The sequence below is a fragment of the Macrobrachium nipponense genome, chromosome 1 (assembly GCF_015104395.2).
Source record: "Macrobrachium nipponense isolate FS-2020 chromosome 1, ASM1510439v2, whole genome shotgun sequence".
NCBI lineage: Eukaryota > Metazoa > Arthropoda > Malacostraca > Decapoda > Palaemonidae > Macrobrachium > Macrobrachium nipponense.
This window is the reverse complement of record NC_087200.1, coordinates 137,354,214-137,378,507: the sequence shown is the minus strand read 5'-3', so window position 1 is coordinate 137,378,507 and position 24,294 is coordinate 137,354,214. Positions and strand designations below refer to the sequence as shown.

At 44.2% G+C, this 24,294-nt stretch overlaps 1 protein-coding gene across 1 annotated transcript in view; it reads left to right on the top strand.

Annotated features, from left to right (window-relative positions):
- Positions 1-24,294, top strand: part of LOC135219668 (tyrosine-protein kinase Src42A-like) — a 225,595-nt gene that overhangs the window by 27,919 nt on the left and 173,382 nt on the right. Inside the window, exon 2 of the mRNA XM_064256617.1 lies at positions 606-955. Coding sequence (XP_064112687.1) covers positions 606-955 — 350 coding nt within the window. The remainder of the gene's footprint in view (positions 1-605; positions 956-24,294) is intronic.

Below are 24,294 nucleotides of genomic sequence, written 5' to 3'. Positions count from 1 at the left end.
TTTGCAAATAATTTGTGTCCAGAGGCTGGAAAAAACAATTTGAGATAGCAAGGTTGGTAAGATTTGGGCAATTGATGTCAAAGTATATGGAACAGTTGATCAAAAAGGCAAGTAGGTATGGAGCAGCATGACAAAGGCTGCCAGGAAGGCCCGGGAAATCATGGCAAAAATAGAAATATGATGAAGGCCTAGAAGACAACCAAGAAAGCTAATTTCACTGTTAACTTCCTAGAGGGAAAATTCAACATCAGAAAGTTACAGTATGAAAATATAGAACTTGTGGAGCATTGTTTAGATTTTTAACTTTAGCATCACTCAGTAAACAAGCATAGTTTTGCCACCTGATGTTTTATCAGGTGATTTTCAGGTTTAATTATTTTGATGGTTGCATTTCTGTGGTAGCTATTTTGATGGTTGCATTTCTGTAGTAGCTGATAAGGGATATTGATCAGAGATTGTTATTTGTGAAGTTACATCCAAAACAGTCAGTAGTTTTAATGGGCATAATTTACCCATAGAGCTCATGAGGATCATATTCTGATAACGATGTTAGCTGTTGTATTGTTTTAGAATGGTTTTTCTGATGTTAGATTTTATTGTTTCAGGTTCAGGCGCAACCATTAACGGGACCTACTATAAGTGATCCAAGTGGTGCCACAAGGGGAACACAAGACACTCATGCCCTCGGAGGGCGGCCAATGAATGGCCTCAATCCAACTTTACCGTCAGTACCAGACCCTGAGGGAAGTGCAGCAGCATTATCTAAAGTGTTTGTAGCGTTATATGACTATGATGCACGCACTGACGAAGATTTATCGTTTAAGAAAGGTGAACATTTGGAAATTCTGAATGATACCCAGGGTGATTGGTGGTTTGCAAGGTCCAAAGCTACAAAGCAAGAAGGATATATTCCCTCAAATTATGTGGCCAAACTTAAAAGTATAGAAGCTGAACCGTAAGTGTCAAAGGTTTTCTTTTTAATTATATAACTTACCTAGTAATTACATAGCTACAAGTTCAACTTACATGGCAGCTTTAATTCAAAATTTCATGGATAACACTTCACACTATTGTGTAAGTAACCAGTCCCGCCCACTAGCGGGAGATTGGCGGGAGAATGGGAACAGCTGTGAGCAGCAAGCTCAGTATTGTTCCTGCTTTCATATGGTAAACATCAGTTATGGCAACAGCTTGTTCCTTATTTTCTGGTAATTTAACTGTATTTCAGTGGTGGGCATTCCACTGGAAAACATATTTAGTAACCTTCAGTTAAGTCTCATGATGAGTTTTTAAATATGTACCTGACCTGGCAGTTATATACATAGCTATATTCTCTGACGTCATGACGTCAGAGAATATAGCTATGTATATAACTGCCAGGTAAGTATATTTAAAAATTTATCTTAAAAATTTAATCTTTTTAAAATAAAAATATCATTTTTAATTTTTTTTTTTTTTTTTTTTTTTTTTTTTATTATTATTATTATTATTATTATTATTATTGAGTTGAATCATGAACTAGTCTTATTTACGCTTGTGAGCCAATGATAATAGTTCTGTCCTAAATAAATTTTTGTATATTATGTCATTCCTATAGACTAAACTTTCCAGGGTTTTTTGTTTACTGGGTTTCATTACTTGTAAACCTGCTGTACAGGCAGTCCCCTATTCACGACGGGGTTCCATTTTTGAGATGCATCATAAGCCGAAAATTTGTTGAAAATCATAAAAAATCCTAAGAAACCTTACTTTGAATGCTTTGGGTGTCTATTGAAAACTATGTTAACTGCATTTTTATTGTGCTTTTCATAGAAAACCTTAAAATATTGTTTTATGCATTCAACTTACCTGTCAGATATATACTTAGCTATAGACTCCGTCGTCCCCGATAGAAATTCGAATTTCGCGGCACACTCTACAGGTAGGTCAGGTGATCTACCGCCCCGCCGCTGGTGGCGGGAATAGGAATCATTCCCGTTTTCTAAGACAGATTTTCTCTATCGGCCGTGACAGCAACATTGTTGTTGTTACTCCTGATTTGATTTTCGTATTTTTTCATCGCTATTGATCTTCTAAGCCGGTTATTTTGGTGACGTATTGGATCTTTGGTTTGGCATACTCTTTCGTGGACTGTTTTTTGGACTTGGTTTTGGATATTTCTCATGATGTCGGATTCTAGCTTTACGGTTAGAAGACAGTGTGTAAATGAGGGATGCATGGTGAGGCTACCGAAAGCTTCGGTAGACCCTCACACAGTCTGTAAGGGGTGTAGAAGGAATGAATGTTCAATTTCTAAACACCTGTGATGAATGTGTAAATATGAATGAGGAAGAATGGAAGAATTTAAATTCATATTTAAGGAAATTAGATATGGATAGGGCTAGGAAGGCTTCCTCCAGAAGCGTAAGTAGGTCTCGCTCTAACGAGCCTATTAAATTAACACCTAAACCCTAAACCTCTATCTTCTTCCTCTAGTACTAAGACTGCAAATCCGGCAACGGAAATTGCAGATCTTAAAGCTGCGCTACAAAGGATGGAACGTCAAATGCTGACGTTGAAAGGTAAGCACAGTGATAGTGAATTAAGTGTCCCTAGTGCAGTGGAGGGTGCGTCTGATCGGCTCTGTCTCGCTCCCAGGCCTAGACCTCTTCCAAGCTCACAGGCCCAGAGGAGAAGGAATGTCGAAAGCCTTACGGAGGTTACGGAGAATCCCCACCGATCAGGCGTCCCCTCGGCAGATTCTGTGACGACCCGAACTGCCAAGGATCGCTATCGAAAAGCATCCTAAAGAAGTGTTTTTTCTTCGTCAGATTCTTCACCGAATGTAAGGGGATGGAGTTCTGATGAACTGTCACGCCCCTTAAAAGAGAAGTTGGAAGGCTCCTACTTTGGATTCAAGCCCTGAGCTTTTCTCCGATCTATCACCTTGTGAGAAGAAGAAAAGGAGATTGGTTCCTAAACGGAAATCGGAGTTTCCTTCCGCTTCGAGACATCCCTCACCTGAATCAGGGAAGGAAAAAGAGAGTGCGGCTGCAAAAATTATCCTAAATGTGCAGGAGCAACTTTCAGCCTTAGTAGGAGTTTTTACTAAGGAAAACTCCAGGAGAAAGGACTCTTTCCTTCCTATAAAGAAGACGAAGGGAAAGAAAGAAGAAACGGAAGTTTCGGCTTATACTCGGAGGAGTATGAAGAATGCGCCAAAAACGCCAACCTGGCGCAATGCGCCAGATCCGCCAGATGAGTTTGAGACTCCATACGAGTCAGAAGAGCCAGAAGCGCCATATGCGCCAGAAGAGCCAGCCTGGCGAAATGCGCCAGAAGCGCCAGATGCGCCAGAAGCGCCACCCTGCCGAAATGCGCCAGAAGCGCCGGAAGCGCCACCCTGCCGAAATGCGCCAGAAGCGCCAGCTTGGCGCAAGGAATCACGAGCGTCAACCCGGCGCAATGAGCCACAAGTGACAAATAAGAGACGGACTTCTTCCAAAAGACAATTAAGCCAGGAAGATTTGTTTGGCTTTCGGAAGGATAAACCTTTACCTGACAAGGACTCTAGTTGTCGCACAAGCGGCCGTATTTCCTTGTCAGGACATAGGTCGTTCCGGAGAAAGCGATAGGAGAGGACATCCTTCGTCTGACAGAGGAGAAAGGTGTCGCACAAGCGGCCATCGCTCTTGCCAGGAGAAGGATAAGGTCGTTTTGCAGGATCAACCTATCTCTCGTAGGGACGCAAGTTATCGCACAAGCGGTCGTCGTTCTTGCGAGAGAGGGGTGGATGTTGCAAGAGGCCAGTCTCCTACTGGAAATAAACAATCCTCTTCGGAATTGGATTTGGAAGAGATTTCGGACTCTGAAAATCACTCGGCTCCGGGTTTGTCAGATTACAAGACGCTGGCAGCCCTCTTACTTCAAGAGTTTGGGGACTCTTTAAGCCCTACTGCTCCTCCTTCTCCAAGGTCCTTGTTTACAAGCACGAAGGTCCCGAAACAATCATCTTTTATTAAAATGAAGCCAACCATTTCCATGACAAGGCTCTCCGATTCGTAGGAAATTGGTTGGAATCCAAGGAGAAGGCGGGGAAGACAGTCTTTACCTGCCCTCCTTCCAGACTATCAGGGAAGAAGGGAATTTGGTACGAGACGGGCAAACCACGGGGTCTAGCTCTCCCGTCCACTGCCGAAGCAGATTTTTCGAATCTGGTAGATTCGTCTAGGAGACAAGCCTTGTCATCAGCAAAGATCACATGGGGGACTTCTGAGATGGACCATCTCCTCAAGGGATTGTTTAATGTCTTAGAAGTTTTTAACTTCTTAGACTGGTCCCTTGGGGTGTTGGCCAAAAAGACACAAGAGGAGGAATCTCTTAGTCCAGAAGTCCTTCATAGTGTTCTTTCCTGTATGGACAAGGCGGTTCAGGATGGATCAGGAGAGGTGGCCTCTCTGTTTGGTACTGGTATTCTGAAGAAGAGAGTCTTATTTAGCTCTTTTCTGACGAAAGCAGTTACTCCTACTCAGAGGTCATCTCTTCTGTATGCTCCTCTGTCGGACCAATTGTTTCCTTCAAATCTTGTAAAAGATATTTCTCATTCTTTGACAGAAAAGGCCACACAAGATCTCTTGGCCCAATCTGCAAAGAAATCGAGGACTTCGGGTCCTATTAAGAGAGAGACTCGGGCTCCTCAACAGCCCTTTCGAGGAAGTACCTCGGCCAGACCCTCTTTTAAGAAAAGAGAGGAGTGCAGAAGAGAGGTAGGCCTTCCTTCAGACCTATCAAGAGAGCTAAATGAGACAACAGTCCTTCAAGCACCGGTAGGAGCCAGACTTCGGAAATTTTCCGAAGAATGGGCTCGGAGACAGGCAGAAATTTGGTCCCTTTCCGTGGTAACAAAGGGATATATGATCCCATTTCGAGACAGACCTCCCTTGACTACGAACCCGAGGGAACTGTCAGCCCAATACAGGGACCCTGCCAAGAAAGAAGCATTATTGCAACTGGTAGAACAGATGTTGCAAAAGGAGGCCATCGAAGTGGTTCGGGATCCGGATTCCGAGGATTCTACAACCGTCTTTTTCTGGTTCCGAAATCCTCGGGAGGGTGGAGACCGGTCCTGGATGTGAGCGCATTGAACCGATTTGTGGAGAACACAAAGTTCTCTATGGAAACATCAAAATCGGTTCTTGCGGCTCTTCGTCCAGGAGATTGGATGGTCTCCTTAGATCTACAAGATGGCATACTTTCATGTCCCCTGCATCCATCATCGAAGAAATATCTCCGATTCATGATGCAGGGGAAAGTATACCAATTCAGAGCCCTATGCTTCGGCCTTTCAACGGCCCCTCAGTGTTCACGAGGCTAATGATGAACGTTGCGAGATGGCTACATCTAGAGGGGATAAATATATCCCTTTATCTGGACGATTGGCTAATAAGAGCAAAATCGGAAATTCAGTGCTTGAAGAACTTGGAGAAGACGTTGAACTTGACAAAATCTCTGGGACTGCTCGTGAACCTCGAGAAATCACAATTGATCCCCAGACAGAACATAGTCTATCTGGGGATACAGATGGATTCTCGGGGTTTTCGGGCGTTTCCATCTCAAGACAGAATTACTCGAGGCTTAGAAAAGATCTCGAACTTCTTAGGGAAAAGAACGGACCTCGGCGAGGAAATGGCTCAGTCTGCTGGGCACCCTTTCCTCGTTAGAGCAGTTCATTTCCCTGGGAAGATTAAATCTCAGACCTCTGCAATTTTATCTAAAGAGGATGTGGAGTCAAAAGACAGGAGACTTGTCAGACATTTTTCCCATCCAACAGGGGATAAAATCAGACCTAAAGTGGTGGTTAACCCCATTAACAAGGAACGAAGGGGTGTCCCTCTTGATTCGGAACCCTCACCGAGTGTTGTTTTCCGATGCCTCGGAAACAGGTTGGGGAGCAACACTGGGTCCAAAGGAAGTAGCAGGTGTTTGGACCAGACAACAAACTACTCTGCACATCAATGCGAAGGAACTCCTGGCAATTCATCTAGCCCTGGAATACTTCGAAGCGGAAGTCAGAGAGGCGGTAGTTCAAGTCAATTCCGACAACACCACAGCTCTGGCTTACATCCGGAATCAAGGGGGCACTCACTCTTTCTCTCTGAACGAAATAGCGAGAGCTCTATTAACCTGGACAGAGGAACGGGGCATTATCTGCGTACAAGGTTTGTCCAAGGAGTAAAAAACCTAAGGGCAGACAGATTGAGCAGAAAGAACCAGGTTCTCCCGACAGAGTGGATGCTCCACTCAGAAGTCTGCAGACAAATATGGTCACTCTGGGGGAGACCCCAGATCGACCTGTTTGCCACGTTCCTCTCCAGGAAAATAGACAACTTCTGCTCGCTAGAAAGAAGATCCCAGAGCCACAGCGATCGATGCCTTCCTCATGGATTGGTCAGGCATAGATGCATACGCCTTTCCCCCATTCAAATTGCTGGGGAAGTAGTAAGAAAATTTGTGGCATCGGAAGGAATGAGAATGACTCTAATTGCTCCCTTTTGGCCGGCCTTCCCGAATCTGGTTCACAGAGGTACTGGAATGGACGGTGGACTTCCCCAGATTCTCTACCAGACAGGACAGATCTGCTCAGACAACCCCACTTCGAGAGGTTCCACAAAAACATCCAAAGTCTCTCCCTGACTGCCTTTCGACTATCGAAAGACTGGTCAGAGCGAGAGGCTTTTCAAAGAAAGTGGCAACTTCAATTGCTAGAGCCCGCAGAGCCTCTACCCTGCGGGTCTACCAATCGAAGTGGGAAGTTTTGTTTTCCGTAGATGGTGTAGGTCGAAGAAGCTGTCCTCTTCCAATACCTCTGTAACCGAAATCGCGGATTTTCTCCTCTTCTTAAGAGAAGAATCCAAATTGGCCGTATCAACTATTAAGGGATATAGGAGCATGCTCTCAGCTGTTTTTAGAAACAGAGGGCTGAATCTCGAGAATAATAAGGATCTTCATGATCTCATCAGGTCTTTCGAGACTAAGAAATTGAGATCATCAATTCCCCCGAGTTGGAACCTGGACGTTGTCCTAAAGTTCTTGATGTCGGACAGGTTCGAACCTATAGATAAAATCTCATTCAGAGATCTTACTAGCAAATGCATATTCTTGTTGGCTCTAGCAACTGCTAAGAGGATCAGTGAATTGCATGCTTTGGACTCTCGGGTGGGATTTAGAAAAGACTCGGCTGTCATTTCTTTCCAGGATCTTTTCCTAGCGAAGAATGAGAACCCTTCTAAACCTTGGCCTAGAAGTTTCGAAGTCAAGGGACTCTCTTCTCTGGTAGGAAGAGAGTTGGATCGGTCCCTTTGCCCAGTCAGGACCTTAAAATTTTATTTAGAAAAGAAGACACAGCTTCAGGGATGTCGACAAGGTCTTTGGTGTTCGGTAAGAAACCCCAAGAGACCGATGTCAAAGAACGCACTGGCATTCTTTGTCAGAAATGTAATTACCGAAGCTCATAGGAATTGCCAAGAGAACTCTTTAAAGCTGCTGAGAGTGAAAGCTCACGAAGTCCGGGCTGTGGCAACTTCCCTTTCTTTTACGAAGAATATGTCCATGAGAAACATTTTAGCAGCAACTTATTGGAGGTGCAATTCAGTATTTGCATCCCACTATTTAAAGGATGTTAGAATAACATACGATAAATGTTTCTCTCTTGGACCTTATGTATCAGCGGATACTATGCTGGGAAATGGAGCAGACGCTGATCCTTAAAATTTGTTTTTAATATTTTAATAATTAGTTTTAATATTGTTGTTGAGTTGTGGGTTGCTTGAAAGGATGTCCGGGGATGATCCTTTTCAATCGTAGTACTAACCCCAATGAGGATCAGGTGATCGGGATTAGTGTCGTGCTCTATGATCATGCAATAGGCAAGGTGTTTTGTCATGTAAGTGGATAGGACCCCATTGACAAAGATCCTAAGGTTCTGAAGCGTAAGTGGGTAAGACCCCGGTAACAGACCATCAAGAACTCTTAGCATGAGGTCACTACCTCGCTGAGGCTCTTGAAGCGATACGGGCTCCTAGGCAGTAGCCATGAAGTCTTTCGCTAACACAGTATGAATCAGGTTTTTAATTTTATTACCTACAACATATGTTGTTTCCTGTCTATTTCAGTAGATTAGCTGTCTCTTACCCTCCGCCAAAGGTGCCAATCAGCTAAGTATATATCTGACAGGTAAGTTGAATGCATAAAAATGTTATTGTCATGATACAATAAAGTTTTATGCATACTTACCTGCAGATATATACGGTGTATGGCCCCTCACCCGACCTCCCCTCAGGAGACAGGTGGAAGAGAAAATCTGTCTTAGAAAACGGGAATGATTCCTATTCCCGCCACCAGCGGCGGGGCGGTAGATCACCTGACCTACCTGTAGAGTGTGCCGCGAAATTCGAATTTCTATCGGGGACGACGGAGTCTATAGCTAAGTATATATCTGCCAGGTAAGTATGCATAAAACTTTATTGTATCATGACAATAACATATTAATATATATACTCTTGTACGGTTTGATATTTAAAGACCAAAAATTATGCCTTAGAATTTTGGTACTAAACATTACATGTGGTATAGGCTAGTTTTAGACAACAGACAATAAATACAAATGTTGTTTTACTTATTATTGTTATGTTGTTTCTATATTGAAAAAGTGCAAACTAGGGACTAGGCTAAGCCTACCACATTCTTTGGATTTCATGACAACAAAGTCAACAAAGCAGCATTTGTTTCCACTTTTTACTTATCTGAGAATCTATTACGCATTATTGTTATGTTGTTTTTAATTTACAGCTGTTCTAGGCTATAGTAGGTGCAGCCTACCTTCATTTCCCGAAGGTAAACAAAGCATATACTGGCCGCTGCCATCTGTATTTCGTCAGCTGATAACTTCTTCATTCACGATTCACAAAGAATCATATTTTTTATGCTATTGGTAAAAGGATGCTGTAAATTTAAAAACTTAGTCATTCAATATATATTTAATAAAAAAAGATTTGTGAATTGAATATTATAAAATATAAAATTAATCAAAGACTGCTATCATCAAAGCCAGCAAATATTTTCTAGAATTCTTCTTCTGTTATAATGTCATTATATGTTTCATTGTAGCTGTCAGTAACTCGGTATCTCCATTAGGTAAAGATAGAATAAAGAATAGAAATGAATCGTTATTATACTGTTTGGTAGTTTCAGTAGTTGCAGAGAGATAATGAAAATTTATGATTACGTACTATACTGTGTGCTAGGTAAAAGTGGTGGCTTGGCGATCATTTGCTACTTGTAGTGTAGAACGTAAACATAAGGTTGGAACTTTTTTTAACCCATAAACGCCTATTGGACGTATTTTACGTCAAGATAAATTGTCTCTCGGGTTCCGACTAGACATAATTTACGTCGACATACAAAAGTTTTTTTAAAAATTCGCTGAAAAATACTTATAGGCCTACGAGCCTAAAACTTTTGAATCGCGCCTTGGGGGATGCTGGGAGTTCACGGATCGAGGTGGTGTTTTGTTTAGAAGCGTGACCCAGGTGCGCATGCGCGAAATGCCTGCTTCTCACATCAGTCAGCATCAGCGTCGCGTCGTCCGAGAGCAATCGAGTTTTCCTGAACTTGTGCGAGGTACAGGACGTACATAGAGATGTCTCAACAATGTATGGACCGCGAAAGGCGCGTTTTACCCGTCGGAAGGGATCGTGTAAGGCGTATCTTGGACTTGGATGCTGGCGAAGGACCAAGCGCCCAGGATGACCTGGCGCCTCAACGCCGTTCTGTGCGGCCACGTGTGGATGAAAGTGGTTTAGGATCACAATGTGTGTCTCGTGTGCCTTTAGTAACCCCTAGGAAGCATCTGGGCGTCCTTAGGGGCATTCGTAGGAATTTGGGAGGCCTCCAACCAAGGACATAGAGGAGTACTTGTCGGAGCTTGATCGGGAATATGTCGAAAGTCCTCATTTTGATGGCGGATGGTCATCTAGTGATGAGGACATCAGTTCTGATGTCAGTGATGACAAATATTTGCCCCCAATGTCCGTTTGAGGCTCACATCCCGAAAGTGAGCTCGAATTTAGTGGTTTTAGTGCATATGAGGGGGAATCTGAGGAGGCGGAGAATGAGGATATGGGGTCTAGTTTTATCGCGGATGACGATACTGCTCTGGGGTTCATCCAGCTGTTCCTTATGCGGGAATTGCTGGAGTTCATGGTAGCAGAGACGGTGGACTATGCTCGGTACTGCCTTTATGAAATACGCACGACATTGTCGTTTCGCTGGCGGGGCTGCAACCTCACCGACATGACGCATTTTTTGGGGCTCCACATTTATTTTGGTATGATGCCTGCTGCCGACATCAGGCAATATTGGAGGCGGAATTTTTTTTTAAGTATGCCCAGTGTGCCCGGCGTTATGCCCCTTGATAGTTTCCTGGCATTGGACAGGTATTTCAGCGCCTTCAACTGAAGGGCCATACCCCGGAATAACCACGATCGCCTCTTCCTAATCCGCCCAGTGTTGGAATACATTCGTAAACGGTGTAGAATTCTCGTGGTTCCTGGAAAGAACCTTTCTTTGGATGAGGGGATGCTGCCTTACAACGGACGTCTAAGTATTAAAGTGTATAACCCCAAGAAGCCGAAGAAATATGGAGTGAAATTTTTTTTTATTACCGAGTCGAACACTGGATACGTCGTGGACTTCTCGGTGTATTCCGGGGTCTTCTCCACGCTGCGTGACACTGTATTCAGTCTTGTGGATCGTTTCCATAACCAGGGATATCACCTGTTTATGGATAATTATTATAACTCTGTATCCCTGGCCCAGGAACTGTATGAAGCAGGTGTGCATGTCAGTGGTACCCTTCGGTTGGTGCGTGGGGCCCTGAATGCCCTCAAGAGGTTCGCTAGCCATCCGCAACATCTGGCAAGAGGAGAGGCAGAGTGGTGGTGGAAAGGCGCTGTCTTCGTCATCTGTTGGAGGGGGGTCCGACTCATCCCCATGATTACGACGAGTCATGAACCCATCCAAGAAGAGATCACACAGCGGAAGAAGACACGTCGACAGGGCCGAGTTGTGTTTGAGCAGTTTCGTCTCAAGTGGCCTACTGTCATTGGGCACTACAACAGGCACATGGGAGGAGTTGATCTCTTTGATCAACTCATCCAGTATTATCCCTTCGCCAGGAGAACCAGGAGGTGGACACACAAGCTCCTCAAATACATCCTTCAGTTGGCCCTCCAAAATGCCTACATACTCTACTGTGGGTACCACGGTGATCATCTCCGGAGGTTGTCCCACATACAGTTCCTAGAGGTAGCCGGGAATGCCCTCATCAACTTCAATCCCGATGAGTGGCCTTCCATCACTGCCCCCCTGCCCCGAGCTGCCGATCTGCCCCTAGAGGAAAGGGCAGATATTAGGAGGGCCAACTTCGGTCAACCTGCCGCGGCCCCCGCTGCCGGCCCCGCCATCACCGCTTCTCGTCGGGTAGTGGACCCTGTGTGTCGGCTGCAGCCAGGGGATCACACACTGGAGGCCCTAGAAGGGCGCAGGCAGAAACGGTGCCGGGTGTGCCATATGAATGGCAGAAGGAGAGACACCCGGTTCTTCTGTCGTACCTGCAAAGTACCACAATACGGTCTTTTATTGGAGTGTGCCTAATCAACCGACAGCGGAGGGCACACGGGGCCGCCGGGCCCATCCGCAGTAAGGGCGCGCGTCTCCCTCCTCCACCTGTACCTCGTCATGTCGAGAGGAAAAAAATGCAAGACTCTTCAATGGAGGAGGGAGAAAACAACAAGAGAAGTACGAAGTGTCAAGATTACGAGTGAGTATTCTGCATTTTTTTTATATTTACTTTTATATTTATTACAAGTTTTTATATATCCGTATGTATTGATGCATGATATATTTTATTTCATTTTATGCAAAAAAAAAGTTTCACCTGCATTCCTTTTATTTATGTATTCGTACCAGAATCGAAAAGTGTAATAAATTAAATAAATTATTATTTATTTTCTAATTATATATATAATGATATATATATATTATATATTATATATATATGTTATATATATATATATATTATATATATATATATATATATATATATATATAGATATATATATATATATATATATATATATATTGTATATATATATATATATGTATATATATAATATATATATATATATATACTATATGTGTATATATATATATATATATATATATATATATATATATATATATATATATATATATATATATATATATATATATATATATATATATATATATATATATATATATATATATATATATATATATATATATTTATATATATATATATATAATATATATATATATATATATATATATATATATATATATATATAGTATTATATATATATATATATATATATATATATATATATATATATATATATATATATATATATATATATTTTCTTTGGGTAAGCAAAATACATAACACACTAGTAATTTCCAATCATCTATCTTCATTTTGAAACAAATTCGAAGTCTCTAGCACGAAGTCTCTAGCACAATATTTAGATTTATGGTGAATTTTTGTAAAAAAATTTCCTTCCCTCCACGTGCCGATTCTCCGCCGCAAATCTCCGAAATGCATACATCGCATTCTCCTAATATTTGCTCCTTTTCATATTAGGCGTTTCATAAAGTTTTATGTATGAAAATGTGCGCAATTTAATGTAGAATACAACAAAAAATATTTGAAGCTTGTAGCTTTTCTCATTTTTGAAATAATTGCATATAAATCCTGATAACTAGAAAAAAAACTATGTTCTGCCAACTTTGACTCACCTGAAATGGTCAAAAAACGCAATTTTAAGCAAAAACTCTTACAGTCTAGTAATATTCAGTCATTTATCTTTATTTTGAAACAAATTTGAAGTCTCTAGCACAATATTGAGATTTATGGTGAATTTTTGAAAAAACTTTTTCCTTCCCTCTGCGCCTCGATTCTCCGCCGCAAATCTCCGAAATGCGTACATCGCATTCTCCTAATATTTGCTCCTTTTCATATTAGGCATTTAATAAAGTTTTAGATATGAAAATGTGTGCAATTTAATGTAGAATACAACAAAAAATATTTGAAGGTTGTAGCTTTTCCCATTTTTGAAATAATTGCATATAAAAAATATATAAAAAAAATTCGACATTCGGTCATCTTTAACTCGTCAGATATGGTAGAAAACTGCAATTGTAAGCTAAAACTCTTATAGTATAGCAACATTCCATCATTTATCTTCATTTTGAAACAAATTGGAAGTCTCTAGCTACAAATTTATTTGATTTATGGGGTGAATTTAAAAAAAAAAAAAAAAAAAAAAAATTTACGTCCGCTCGTTACGAATTCATGCATCATTTTGTGATAATATTTTCTCTGTGTTGCTTTTATCGTTTTACAATGTGTTATATACCAAAATCATCGCAATTTAGTGTACATTACAAAAAAAAAAATTAAATTGTTACATTCAGGGAGGTAGATCCATGGGCTTCCTAACAACACATCTGTTTACCCAGTGGGCCAACTGGGTCCTGAGAAGGAGGGATGCCGTCTTAGCTAAACTCCAAAGGGGCTTGCCCAATAGGGAAACCAAGGGCTTGAGGAATGCTGTGGTGTTGTGGGAGTCCTTCATAGAGCAGTTGGTGGAGGAGTCCCTGAAGCATTGGAGGAAGGCCAGCCAAGACTCCATCATGTACAGGGCCTCTTTCTTCAGGCAATCAGCTCAGCGCAAGGGTCAGGAACCCCCAAGGCCAGGCAACAGCACTGGCACGGGGCATCCCCCTCCTCCAACAACCCCGAATCATCCTTGGGAGGTTGGGGAGTGCAAGGGTCGCAGCCCTCCTCCAGAGCCCTTCCGCCTCGTTCAGAGCCAGACCCACCGTCTCCCGGAGGGGCTGGAATGACCGCTTCCCCAGGAAGTATTAGGAGTCGAAGCTCCCTACCCTGCCAGTCGCCACGGGGGGTGGGGGGGGTGGGGGTTGCCTCTTGAGTCATTGGCGGAACTGGGAGGATCTCTCGGCTGACCCCTGGACTGTTCAGGTTCTCAGGGACGATTACTGGACCCCATTCCCAGACGAGAAGCCTCCCCTGACGGGAAAGCCTGACAGCGGGGTGTTTTAGCCTCAGGACTCCAGTCATGGGGAGGCCATTCGACTGGAGGTTCTGTCTCTACTAGAGAAGGGAGCCTTCCAGCAGGTAGTGGACCACTCACTGGGGTTCTTCAGTCACTTCTTCCTGGTGGCAAAGGCCTCGGAGGGGATGGAGACCAGTCATAGACCTGTCCGTCCTGAATACCTTCGTTCTCGAGAAGTCCTTCAAGATGGAGACCCCAAGATCTGTCCTAGCAACCCTGAGGGAAGGGGACTTCATGATGTCCCTGGACCTCAGAGATGCATATTTTCAAATCCCAATGCACCCTCCCAGCAGGAAGTACCTTCGTATCAGGTGGGAAGGCAACACCTTCCAGTTGAGGACTCTCTGCTTCAGGTTTCGACGGCTCTGCAGGTTTTCATGAGTGTTCTCCCTCATGTCGGCCTGGCCTCACAGGAGGCGGATCCGTCTCCTGTGGTACCTGGACGACTGGTTGCTCCTTTCCTCCTCATGGAAGCGCTTGGAGGAGCAGAGGGACGAGCTCCTGGCCCTCTGTGGGAGACTGGGCATCATCCTGAATTGGGAGAACCCCCATTTAGTGCCTACCACCAGAATGGTCTACCTGGGGATGGACCTAGACTCTGAAGGTCGGGGCCTTCCCATCGGAGGATCGGTTATCCAACCTCCAGAGAGCGGCTCGTACCTTCTTAGTAGAAGTTTTACCCCCCAGCCAGTGAGGGATTGGCAGAGGCTGCTAAGCTGAGGGCCATCTAGTGGAACCTGAAGGAAGGATGGGCGTCAGAGGTGGACCACCTTCGGAAACTCGTCTCCCCCTTGCAGGCCACGAGAGAAGCACTTCGTTGGTGGTTGGAAGGAGCGAACTGCCGCCGGGGAGTGCCCCCTCGGACGTCCCTCCAGAGATGTTCCTGTTCACAGATGCGTTGAAGGAAGGTTGGAGTGCCCACCTTCAATCGGTAATGATGAAGGGGGGGGACGTGGTCGGAGCAGGAACAGCAGCTTCACATCAACAAGTTAGAGTTACTGATCATTCAAAAGTCTCTCCAGGCCTTTGAATCGTCGATAAGAGACAGAACGGTGGTAATCATGTGTGACAACACCACGGTGGTGGCATACATCAGGAAGCAAGGGGCCTGAAGTCGTGCTACCTTTGCAATCTGGTGGAAAACCATCCTGGAGTGGGCAGAAGGCATAGGAACCTCCATGACGGCAAGATTTATTCCAGGGAAAAGGAACATGATAGTTGATGGGCTTAGCAGGCAAGGTCAGGTATTAGGAGCAGAGTGGTCCTTACACTTCGGAGTGGCGGTGGAGTTGATCGGGATGTGGGGCTCTCCCTCCATGGACATGTTCACGACAAGCCTGAACGCCAAACTTCCAGTTTTATGCTCCCCGGTTCCCGATCCGGCAGCAGCTTGGGAAGACGCATTCCAACACCTGTGGGACGGCCTAGGCTTGTACATATTCCCCTCCTTCTGGGTATTCAGACAGGTCCTTAACTGACTGAGGAACTTGAAGGGCACGTTCGTGATGACCTTGGTGGCCCCATGTGGCCAGACAGTGACTGGTTCCCGGACCTCCTGGAGCTAACCGTCTTAGGGCCTTGGGAGCTCCCCCACAGGCCCGACCTGCTGAGACAGCCCCACTTCGAGAGGCACCACGAAAGTCTGTCTGCCATATCCCTTCATGGATGGAGGCTATCGAGTGCCTTCTGAGCAAGAAAGGCTTCTCCCATAGGGTGGCCTTGCAGATGTCATCTGCTAGGCCAAGTGGAAGGTGTTCGGTGCATGGTGCAAGGAGCAAGGCCTTGAACCCCAGCAGGCCAAGGTTCCCCACGTAGCAGAGTTCCTGGTTCACCTGAGGTTTGACAAAGGCCTCTCCATAGCAGCTGTGAAGGGAGTCCAGGCAGCGCTGGGCCAAGTCTTCTTCCTGAAGGGGATAGATCTGGGGAACTCCAGACACCTCTCAATGCTCATGAGGAGCTTCGAACAAGTGTGCCCCCCCAGTGCCGTGAGGGCCCCTCAGTGGGACATGGCAAGAGTTCTAGATGCCTTGAGAAAGCCTCCGTTTGAGCCTCTCAAGGACATCCTGGACTAAGAGCTGACTCTCAAAATGGCTTTTCTGCTAGCCTTAGCCTCCTCCAAGTGGGTGGGAGAACTGCATGGTCTCTCTTGCATAGTCTCTCACTCGAAAGGGTGGAAGGATCTCACCTTTAGATTTGTACCCTCCTTAGTGGCCAAGACCCAGAACCCCTCGGTTTTTTATTATAGGTTCGTGGAATTCTTGATCCCAGCCTTACCGAAGTTGAAGGATCCCATGGACCTCCTCTTGTACCTGGTCCGTGCTATGAGGAAATACCTCAGTAGGATGGCTCAGTTTAGGCCAGGTATTCAGAACCTCTTCCTTACCAAGGACTGAGAGAAGAAGGCGGTCTCAAAGAAAACTGGCTCTTTCTGGCTGAGGGAGACCATTAAGAGAGCCTATGAAGGAGCGGGACTTAATTCTCCGCAGGGGGCCAAACCCCATGACATCAGGGGTATTGGTACGTCTCTCTCATTTTTTAAGAACTTGGCAGTCAGTCAGGTCCTGCGAGCTGGGGTGTGGAGCAGACAGTCCACTTTTATGGCCCATTACCTTAAAGATTGTACCAGGAAGTCTCTCGACTCCTGTGAGATCGGTCCAGTGGTGGTAGGGCAACAGAGGATTTAGCCCCACTGTGGATAGGAGCTTAGGGTATGAGTGGTGGCATGAATGAAGTGCATTACCAACCTCCCCATCCCCCCATCCTTCTTCCTACCTGGGCCTTCAGCGCGTGTCTCAGTACCCAACAATTCTTCAGGTAAGCCCAAGGGAACATATAGCCTTTGTAATACAAGCCATTGCATTACATGATGCCCTTGGAAGTTATTCCTCCTTCCCCCTCAGTGCCAGAGCTGGACCTCCCCCGGCCCAGTCCCACATCTCTCAATGAGTAGAGCTGGGTCCCCATGGGAGTGCCCTCCGGACATTCTTCTGGGCCTCCCCTTCCCTAAGATACTCCCTCCTCCTAAGGAGTAAATCTCTTACGATAGTAGTTCAAGGTAGGTATATGGCGTCGGAAAAAATCATAAATTCTTGGTAATTTGTATTTTTCTTAGCTATACTTACCTCGAACTACGGAGTTTTTAGGCCCTCCCTACCATCCCCTTGTATCTTAGGGCAGGTGTCTTAGGGGCAAGGAAAGGACTGGAGTCCAGGTCAAGAGGTCGCATGGCCTTCGATCCCCAGGGTATTTACCTGGCCTGGGAGTGGAGGAATATGTAACTGATTTTTTCTGGTCGGTGCTGGATTAACAATCCAGGATTCTCCTACGATAGTAGTTCGAGGTAAGTATAGCTAGTAAAAATAGAAATTGCCAAGAATTTGTGATTTTTAATTATACTTACCCAGGGCATGAACAAAACTGAGCTGGCTGCTCACAGTTGTTCCTGTTCTCCCACTAGTAGGCAGGATTAGTTGCCTACACAATAGTGTGAAGTGTTATCTGTGAAATTTTGAATTCAAGCTGCCTTATAAGTGGAACGTATAGCTATGTAATTACTTGGTAAGTGTAATTAAAACTGTTTTATTATAAAAATTTCATTTTCCTTAACAGGAGTGGGAATTTAAGTGTTGTGAAGTTTTTCAAGTTCCAACATCTTAAGTTTTAGAAATTTTATGTTATAAAGATTATTTTATAGATCTGTCAGTAATGGATTAAAATTTTAGAGGTTCATCTGCATCTAGATTTGGGTACAAGTAATTGTGGTGCTGTATTTTGAATATTTGTTAAAAGTTATTTAATCATACAAAGGTGTTTTGTGTAATTTTTCTAGTTGGAGATCTTATTCAGTGAGATTAGAAATTCAATACAGTGGTAAATTATAGTATATTTAGAGCTACAGTGTTAATTCTGAGTATATTTTGCAAGGATACCGAGTTATGGTCATCTACTAGTATCCATCATATGTAACTTAAATTAATAATTTGCATCTTTTATTATTTTATTTGCAAGAATATATTATTATTAAATTTATTTATTTTAATTTATATATTAGTTGTGTCAATCTTTTTAGATTTACTAGAGATGTCAGAAGGGAAGTTTTAGCCTTTTTTCATAGTATCATAAAAAAACTGTTTACATTAATGGTATTGTAGAGTTAGAAATACTTTGTTGACCTGTCAGTGATGGATAGTGAATTTTAATCTATTTTCATATATTGATTTAGGTACAGTACTATTAATTGTCGTGTACGTAGTATTTTGAATTTTTGTTAACTAGATTATTTCTCTAGAGTTTAGTTTTTGTACTTTTTTTATACTCAGTGAGAAAGAAATGCTAATGACTTTTTCTAGAAAATATGTATATAGGAAACAAGGGGTACTGTATGTAATGTCATCTGGTAAAAAACACTGAACTTGAATAAGTAATTTACTTCTGGTTTGTCATTTTATGTACCAGGCCAGGATTATTAATTACAATCTACTGTCAGTCTCAGGAAATTTTCTACAGGTGTCTGGAAGGACTTTTGTAGCTTTTTGTCTGACATACCATGAAAGCCTAAGACATAGTACATTGTATAACTTTGATAGGGTTACATTGGGAAAGCAGAGCATTTAAAGGAATGCCAAGTTTTCAGATGTGGGCTTGTTTTCATTCTCTGAAGTTTGTCAGTCAGTATGATTGTTATGAAAGGTAAAATAAGGGGAATTTTAGTTATTACTATTATATTTGAGAGGTTAACATGGAAAGTGAGAGGAAAGTTGAGGAAGTTTTATAATTTACCATATTCTGCAATGAATTTTGCTGGATGGGAGAGTTTAGAGAACAACTGAGCATACAGCAGTATGTTCTGAAAGAGTCAATGAGATTGCAAATAAGAGAGGTTAGTTAGGAAACCTCAAGAATGTAAGCTTTTGGTAGCTTACTATTTACTGGGAGAAAGATTCAATGCTCTTAGTACATAACATGTGAAGGTGACCTAATAAGGATAGAATTGGATTATAAAGCTATGCCGATAAAGATTGAGCTAGCTGGTAAGATAATTTGACAGAATTTTTTCTGTGGTTGTAGAATTATAGTAAGATGCTTTAATGTTAGGTGTAAAGTTTACAGTACTACTGGGATAGTATAGAAAATGATTTAGGTGTTGTATTAAAAATATATATATATATATATTATATATATATATATATATATATATATATATATATATATATATATATATTATTTTTTATACATGCAACTTACCCGGCAGATATATACTTAGCTATAGACTACGTCGTCCCCGACAGAATTCAAAACTCGCGGCACACGCTACAGGTAGGTCAGGTGATCTACCATTGCTCTGTCGCTGAGGCCGGCAACAACTGTTGTTTGGTCTCTCCTGATTGGAATTCTGCTCATTTGCCGAGAATTGGTTGGACTCATTTGGTGAAGTATTCTTGTTTATTCTCGGGATTGGCATACGCTTATTTTGGACTGGATTAGGACTTGGATTTGGTTTTTTCTATTAAGATGGCTGAAGTTAAAGTACACCTAAGTTTAGGGATTTGTGCAAGGGAGAATGCAGAACTAGGTTGTTTAAAGCAGAGGTAGATCCTCATACACTTTGTAGTAAATGTAGAGGTTCTGAATGTGCATTTGATAGAACTTGTGCTGAATGTGAAGGGCTTACGGAGCAAGGATGGAAGGATTTAGCTTCTTATATTAAGAAAAGAGAGAAGGATAGAGCTAGGAAAGCGTCAGCTAGAAGCTCTAGTAGATCTTGTTCTTTTGAGCCTGAATTAGAAGCTAACAAGCTAGATGATGTTTCTCCCATAACCTCAGCCCCTTCTCCCTGTGTTGAATCTAAGGATTCATTTCAGAAATGGAAAAAATGAGATCCTCGATCAGGGAGCTTCAGGAGCAGCTTAAAGCTATGGAAACACAAGGTAAGAGTGTCAGTGATACCAGTGACCCCAGTGCAGTGGAGGGGGCGTCTGATCGGCTCCGCATTGCTCCTAGGCCTAGACCGCTTCCAAACTCCCAGGACCAGGGGAGGAGGAATGTCAAAAGCCGCAGGGAGGATGTGGAGCATCCCACGATCAGGCGTCCCTTCGGCAGATCCTGAAGTAACGACCCAGGCTGCCTTGGATAGCCGTAGAAAAGGCATCCTGGAAGAGTGTTTTTCTGCGTCGGACTCCTCCTCGTCCAGGCGTGGATGGAGCTCTGCTTCGAAGTCTCGTCCTCATGAAGAAGATCGTGGGGTAGCGCCGAAAGGAGACGCTTTTGATTCAAGCCCAGAGCGCTTTCCAGAGGATTTTCCTTCGACTAGTAAGAAGGCGAGAAGACCGTCTCCAGCGCCTCAAGACCCGACTAAGCTTTTCCTGCTTAATCTACAGGAACAAATATCCTCCTTGGTAGGCGCTCTACATAAGGATTCGTCTCGAAGGAAAGACTCCTCCCTTCCAGTGAAGAGATCGAAGTTTTCTTCTCCTGGTAGGAGAGAAGTTTCTCACTCTAGCAGGCGCTCGTCACCGGAGAGACTCTCTCGTTCTCCCTTTAAGCGATCCTCTCCTATGTATAGGAAGAAAGTTCCCAGCGGTAGCCGCTCGCAGAGCAAACGATCAGCTACGTCTCTTAGGAGAAGTCAGGAGTCGGACTCCTCTTCTGAGGATCAGGATAGGCGTCAAGAGCCTAAGAAGCAGGAGATTTTTAGACACAAAGAGTTGACAGAGCCTAGTAGGCGCCAACAATATAAACAGGCGTTATAGTAGCCTAACAGACGCCAGGGAGTCTTAGTGAGAGGCGTCAAGAGCCTACCAGGAGTCACGACAAGCGCCAGGAGTCAAGTCAGGCGCAGGGAATATCAAGCAAGGCTTGAGGAGTCGAGCAGGCGTCAGGAGTCGGGTAGGCGCCAGGAGTCTAGCAGACGCCAGGAGTCGAGCAGGCGTCAGGAGTCGAGTAGGCGCCAGGCTCCTTGTATGAGCTTAGGTCAGAGTAAGACCCCTTCGCACTTTATGAGTTCTTCGGAGAGTAGGAGCCCTTCACCTGGTAGGAAACAGGTTCCTGAGAGGAGATCTCGTGCGTTTACGAACTCTATTGCGCCTTGTAGTAGCAAGGATTTGTCACACGGGCGACGTTCTTCTTCTTTTGACAGAAGTCCCTCGACTACTAAGAACCGCTCTTCTCCGAAAGGATCTCCTACAGGAACCGGAGACTTAGAAGAAGTCTCGGATGAAGAATTACCAGTGGATGTAGTAGTCTCTGATTATAAGAGATTGTCCTTGTTGTTGTTGCAGGAGTTCGGGAATAAGCTTCAACCAGCGGATCCGCCCTCTCCAGGATCTTTGTTATCAAGCACGAAGTCTCCAAAAGCATCCTCATTTGTAAAATGCGTCCAGCCCTTAGTATGAAAAAAAGCATTCAAAGGCTTTGGGAGAATGGCTTAAGAATAAAAGAGAGGCGGGCAAGACTGTTTTTTTCATGCCCTCCTTCAAAGTTGACGGTAAGCCTGGAAGATGGTACGATACCCAGGAACCTATGGGCTTAGGACTGCCTTCATCGGCAGAACGCAGATTACGCTTCCTTAGTAGATTCTTCAAGGAGGCGCGCTCTACTATCAGCAAAGCTACTTGGGGATGTGTGAACTGGACCATCTACTAAAGGGACTCTTAGGACACTCGAGGTATTCAATTTTATGGACTGGGCTTTGGGAAGCCCTTGCGAAGAGAGCCCAAGATCCCGAATTTGTCACTATGGACGAATTATCGAGTGTATTATCTGTCTGGACAGAGCGGTGATGGACGGTTCGGTGGAAGTGGCTGCTCTTTTTGATCGGGGAGTTTTTTGAAAAGAGAGCAGTGTACGGTTTCTTTCCTGTCCAAGTCAGTATCTCCTCTACAGAGGTCGGCCTTGCTATATTCGCCACTTTGCTAACCACCTTTTTCCCACGGACACGGTGATGGGGATGTAGCAAAATCATTAGCTGGAAAAGCTACACAGGATCTACTGACCACAGTCAGCAAAGAGGTTCAAGCTGCTGTTCCTTTTCAAAAGAAGGATAAAGCACCTCTTCAGCAGCCCTTTCGAGGAGCCTCTTCCTCCTCAAGAACCCCTTTTAGAGGTAGAAGACCGGATGCCAGAGGAAGACCTTCCAGGAGACCCGCAGGGAAGGCAAAATGAAGAAGTCCTCCAGATAGCCGGTAGGCGGCCAGACTTGTCGAACTTGCCAGAGTCTGGGCGAAGGAGAGGGGCGGGACAGCTGGACCCTCTTTATCCTCAAGAGAGGATACCTCATCCCCTTCAGGGAATATCCTCCCTTAACAAGAACTCCAAGGGAGTTAACAGCGAGATACAAAGATCCTGTCAAGAGTCAAACTCTCCTGCAAGCAGTAGAACTTATGTTGCAGAAATGGGCAATAGAACCGGTTCAAGATCTCCATTCACCAGGTTTCTACAACCGTCTATTCCTGGTACCAAAAGCCTTGGGCGGGTGGAGGCCGGTTTTGGACGTAAGTGCGCTGAACGGCTTTGTGATAAAGAAGTTCTCGATGGAGACCTCTTCCTCTGTACTTTCTGCTCTTCGTCCAGGGGACTGGATGGTATCCCTGGACCTTCAAGATGCATATTTTCCATTTGTGCCAATTCATCCGGCATCAAGGAAATACCTAATATTCATGTCACAGGGAAGAGTGTTTCAATTTCGAGCGCTTTGCTTCGACTATCGACGGCCCCGCAAGTCTTCACGGGTATCCTAAGGAATGTGGCGCATTGGCTACATTTAGAAGGATCAGAATCTCGATGTATTTGGACGACTGGCTAATACGAGCAAAGCGATCGAAGGAACAGTGTCTGGAGGACCTTTCGGTAACATTAAAGATGACGCAGTCATTGGGACTCCTATAGTCAACCTGAGAAGTCCCAGCTGGATCCCCAGCAGAACATAGTTTATCTGGGGATTTGGATGGATTCTCGGGGTTTTCTAGCGTCTCCATCAACAGAGAGAATAGAGCGCTGCCTTACAAAGGTGTCAGTATTTCTAGGGAAAGAACATTGCTCCGCGAGGAAGTGGATGAGTTTGCTGGGAACCATTTCCTCGTTGGAGCAGTTCGTTTCCTTAGGGAGACTGCACCTAAGACCCCTTCAGTATTATCTGAAGGAGAACTGGGATCAAAGTTCCCAGGACCTCGAAGAATCATTCAGGATAACGGACAAGGTCAAACAAGATCTTCGGTGGTGGTTAGACCCGAAGAAACTCGGTCAAGGAATATCCTTACACATAAAGAGCCCTCTCCGAGCGTTGTTTGCAGACGCATCGGACGTAGGGTGGGGAGCAACGTTGGATTCGCAAGAAGTGTCGGGAACCTGGGAAGGAGCTCAGGTGTCCTGGCACATAAACAAAAAGGAACTGAAAGCCATTCACCTAGCTCTCTTGCACTTTCAAAAACAGATCTCAGGATCGATCATTCAGGTCAATTCCGACAACACGACAGCCCTAGCATATATCAGGAAGCAAGGGGGAACTCATTCATTCTCCCTTTACGAGACAGCGAGGGAGTTGTTGCTTTGGGCGCAAGAGAAACAGATCTCTCTACTAACGAGATTTATTCAGGGAGAGAGAAATGTTCGAGCGGATCTGCTAAGCAGAAGAAACCAAGTGCTCCCCACCGAATGGACTCTCAACCCTCAAGTGTGCGATCAGTTATGGGGGTTATGGGGAAGGCCGAACGTAGACTTGTTCGCAACCAACTGGAACAAGAGGTTGGAGAATTATTGCTCCCCCATCGCAGATCCAAGAGCAATAGCGATAGACGGCCTCCTCATGGATTGGAAGGGAATAGACGGGTACGCTTTTCCCCCTTCAAACTGGTATGGGGAAGTAATAAGAAAGTTTGCCTCCTCAGAGGGAACGAAAATTGACTTTGATCGCCGCCTTTTGGCCAGCCCTAGATTGGGTGACAGAGTTGCTGGAGTGGATAGTGGATCTTCCCAGATCGCTCCCACTAAGGAGCGATCTTCTCAAATAACCCCACTTCGACAGGTATCACAAAAACCTAACCGCTCTAAGTCTGACTGCCTTCAGACTATCGAAGGACTCGTTAGA